The sequence below is a fragment of the Elaeis guineensis genome, chromosome 5 (assembly GCF_000442705.2).
Source record: "Elaeis guineensis isolate ETL-2024a chromosome 5, EG11, whole genome shotgun sequence".
Lineage (NCBI taxonomy): Eukaryota > Viridiplantae > Streptophyta > Magnoliopsida > Arecales > Arecaceae > Elaeis > Elaeis guineensis.
Window position 1 is genome coordinate 22810533 of NC_025997.2, and position 2958 is coordinate 22813490.

The 2958-nt window shown below is 45.3% G+C and overlaps 1 protein-coding gene across 1 annotated transcript; it reads left to right on the top strand.

The window, feature by feature from the left end:
* Positions 1–1147: 1147 nt before the first annotated feature.
* On the top strand, positions 1148–2623 carry LOC105036302 (RING-H2 finger protein ATL64-like). Its single transcript, XM_010912065.4, has one exon. It carries the CDS (start codon positions 1457–1459, stop codon positions 2354–2356), a length of 900 nt encoding a protein of 299 aa, XP_010910367.1. The 5' UTR covers positions 1148–1456; the 3' UTR covers positions 2357–2623.
* Positions 2624–2958: the final 335 nt, after the last annotated feature.

Genomic DNA, 2958 nt, shown 5'->3' on the forward strand with positions numbered 1-2958 from the left:
AAGAACCACCTCCTATAGATTTTTTATATTTTTTATGGTTATTTTTGCAAACCTAGTTTGATACGAACTACTAGAGGTCAAATTTGAATCATATAAAAGAGGATCCCACTACTATTTTAAGTACGAGCTATGTACTTCGATTTATGATGTATCAATTATAAACGAAAGAAAATAGAATATAGTTTTATTTTTATAATTTTTTTTTTAAATTTTAAAAGATTCAAGTTAAGCAGATCGATGAATTTTTTTTTTCTCTAATTGATATCAAAGTTTCAGTCTTAAATAAAGATCCCAGTAGAATCTTTCCTTTTAAGTTCTAATAACCATCACAGTACATGTGCTTCCAAATCTAATATGGATAATTGTTGGCCTAACCTGCTTTCTCTACCAAAAATTGGGGATTTGGACTCTCCACTTAGCGAACCCATCCATCAGAAAGATGATTAGGATTGGCAAAATATGATCTGACCTGCCAATCCGATCCGTATTCGATCTACCATAAATAGATTTGGATTTAGACTAAACGGATTTGGATCATAAATGGATCAACCCATTTAACCCGTTTAATAAGTGGGTCAGATTTGGATTTTAGATATCTGATCCGTTTAACCAGTTTAATTTATTTAATATTCAGATCGGGTTGAGTCAGATAACCCATTTAACCTGTTCATCTATTTAACCTATTTCTGACCCATTTAACCCGATCTGTTAACCTGTGTAACCCATTTAAGATTCGTTTAATCTATTTAAAATCAGTTTAACCTATTTCTGATCCATTTAATCTGTTCTGTTTCATCTGTTTAATTCGTTTCATCTAATTTGATCATTCAATAAACGGATTAAATGGATATAATTCAGATTTGAATTTTTAATCTATTTAATAAATAGATCAGATTTGAATTGATGATTTTTTGATCCAATCTATTTATGATTTGATTTATTTATGATACGAGCTGATCTGGTTGTCACCTCTAAAAATGATTCTGTGGGAGCGCAAGTAGGGCCAGTGACTTAGGTCCGCTTAAGCAGCGACCCCACGTCTCCTTGTCTGATGGCTTTAGGTCCAGTGGAACAGTGCAGTAGTCATACACCTGACACCATACTACTTTCTTGCATTTAAATAATTCAAAATTCCTTCATTGTAACTACCGTGTATGTAACCCTTGATTTGGATTGGTCCTCTCCACCGCGCCACCCGTCTTGCCCGGGGTTCCTCCTAAGACTGGCGCCCACTGTCATAGCGGCCGGTTAAAACTTTCCCCTAACGTTACCTTTCCGCGTGAAAAATTCACCCCCTAAATCTCAGTCCTCCGCTTCTTATCCTAATCCTATACAGGTTGGGAATAATAACGCAATCCCGCCCTCGCGGCCCCGCTGATACAGCTATAAAAGGTCGATTAGGTTCCCCTCGCCTCCAAAGAACAGAAGAGAGGAAAGAAAAGAAGATGCAAGCCTAATGGATCCGAATACTGAGTTTGACGACGGGGTTGCACGAAAGAACTACGAGCTAAGCGGCAAGATTATGCTCATCACCCTCGTCGTGCTGTTAACCGCCACCCTCCTCGTCCTCTTCCTCCACCTCTACCTCCGGTGGCGTGTCCTCCGCCGCATCGCCTCCGCCCGCCGCCGCCTCGTCTTCGCCGGCGAGGCCCACGACGCCCTGCGCCCCGCCGATCGCGGGTTGGCTCCTGACATCCTGGAGTCCCTTCCCGTCCTCGTCTTCTCTGCCGCCGCCGCCGCCGCCGGAGGCGAAGGAGATGGGGCGGAGGTGGTGGAGTGCGTGGTGTGCCTGAACGAGTTCGAGGAGGGGGAGAAGGTGCGCTCCCTCCCGCTGTGTGGTCACCGATTTCATACAGAGTGCATTGACATGTGGTTCCACTCCCACGCCACCTGCCCCCTCTGCCGCGCCGCCGTGAAGGCGGCGTCGCCGCGGGTCCATACCACCGTCCCGGTGCGAGTACTGCCGCCGAATCCTCGGGAGGCGGCGGCGGAGGAACGAGCTTGTTCGCCCTCCTGTCTGTGCTCCAGGTGCCGAGCGGAGGGGATCGGGTCTTCGTCGACTACGTTGGGCGGTCCGGAGCTGAGGATCGAGGTACCGGTGAGGTGGGGCGAGGGGTTCAGGGGATCGGAAGAAGAGATAGAGTCAGGATTAGGGTTGGGAATGCCGGGGGTGCAGGGTACGAAGTCGCCAGGAAGCCGCATGCAGCTGCTTACGAGGATTCTAAGCAGGGATCTGAGGCTCCATCGCGGCGGGAATTCGGGCGGGGAACCGGATCTGGAGCGCGAGGAAAGGGCGGAGCGGTCTCCTCCGCCGCCATTCCCACCACCACCTCCGCCGACGACGGCGGCACTCTAGTATGATAAGGGGTTGGAGGCGTCGCGGAATCGTAGCCGTTGGCGGGGCACGCGTGGCGGCTCGGGAATGACATAGCGACGTTAAGATTCTTTTGTCTATTGCCTTCATGGGCTTTTTTTTTTCACAAACGACCTAGTTCAAAAATAGAGGGAGTGGGTCTGGAAATGATTCGTAAAGTTTTGAGAGGTTTTTTGTTTTTGTTTTTGATTTTTTTTTTGTAATTATGATATATTCATTGCTAGTTTTATAGCAGCAAATGTTTATTATCACCAGTTATTTTCGATTTTTCCAATCGCCTCATGACGCGCCAGAAATCTTATTATTTATGACATTGTTTTTGGAACTAATATAGTGATTTGAATAAAAAAACCAACGAACAGTAAAATGCAGTGGCTTCAAGTAATAACTTATACAGTGGGAAATACACACACACACGCCACACACACACACCCCATTGTCCATATACAGATAATATAAATTATGGCATATATGTAGGTTTAAGTTGATCATTAATATCATTTAAGTATTATTTGAAGGCCCGATATGGATATGCTACCTTCCAGAAATCTTGCAGGCCAGAATCCAAAACGGGTAAATGATAA

What these genes read in the sequence shown, in the direction of transcription:
- LOC105036302 (XM_010912065.4), top strand. Translation starts at nt 1,457, where the DNA reads ATGGATCCGAATACTGAGTTTGACGACGGGGTTGCACGAAAGAACTAC.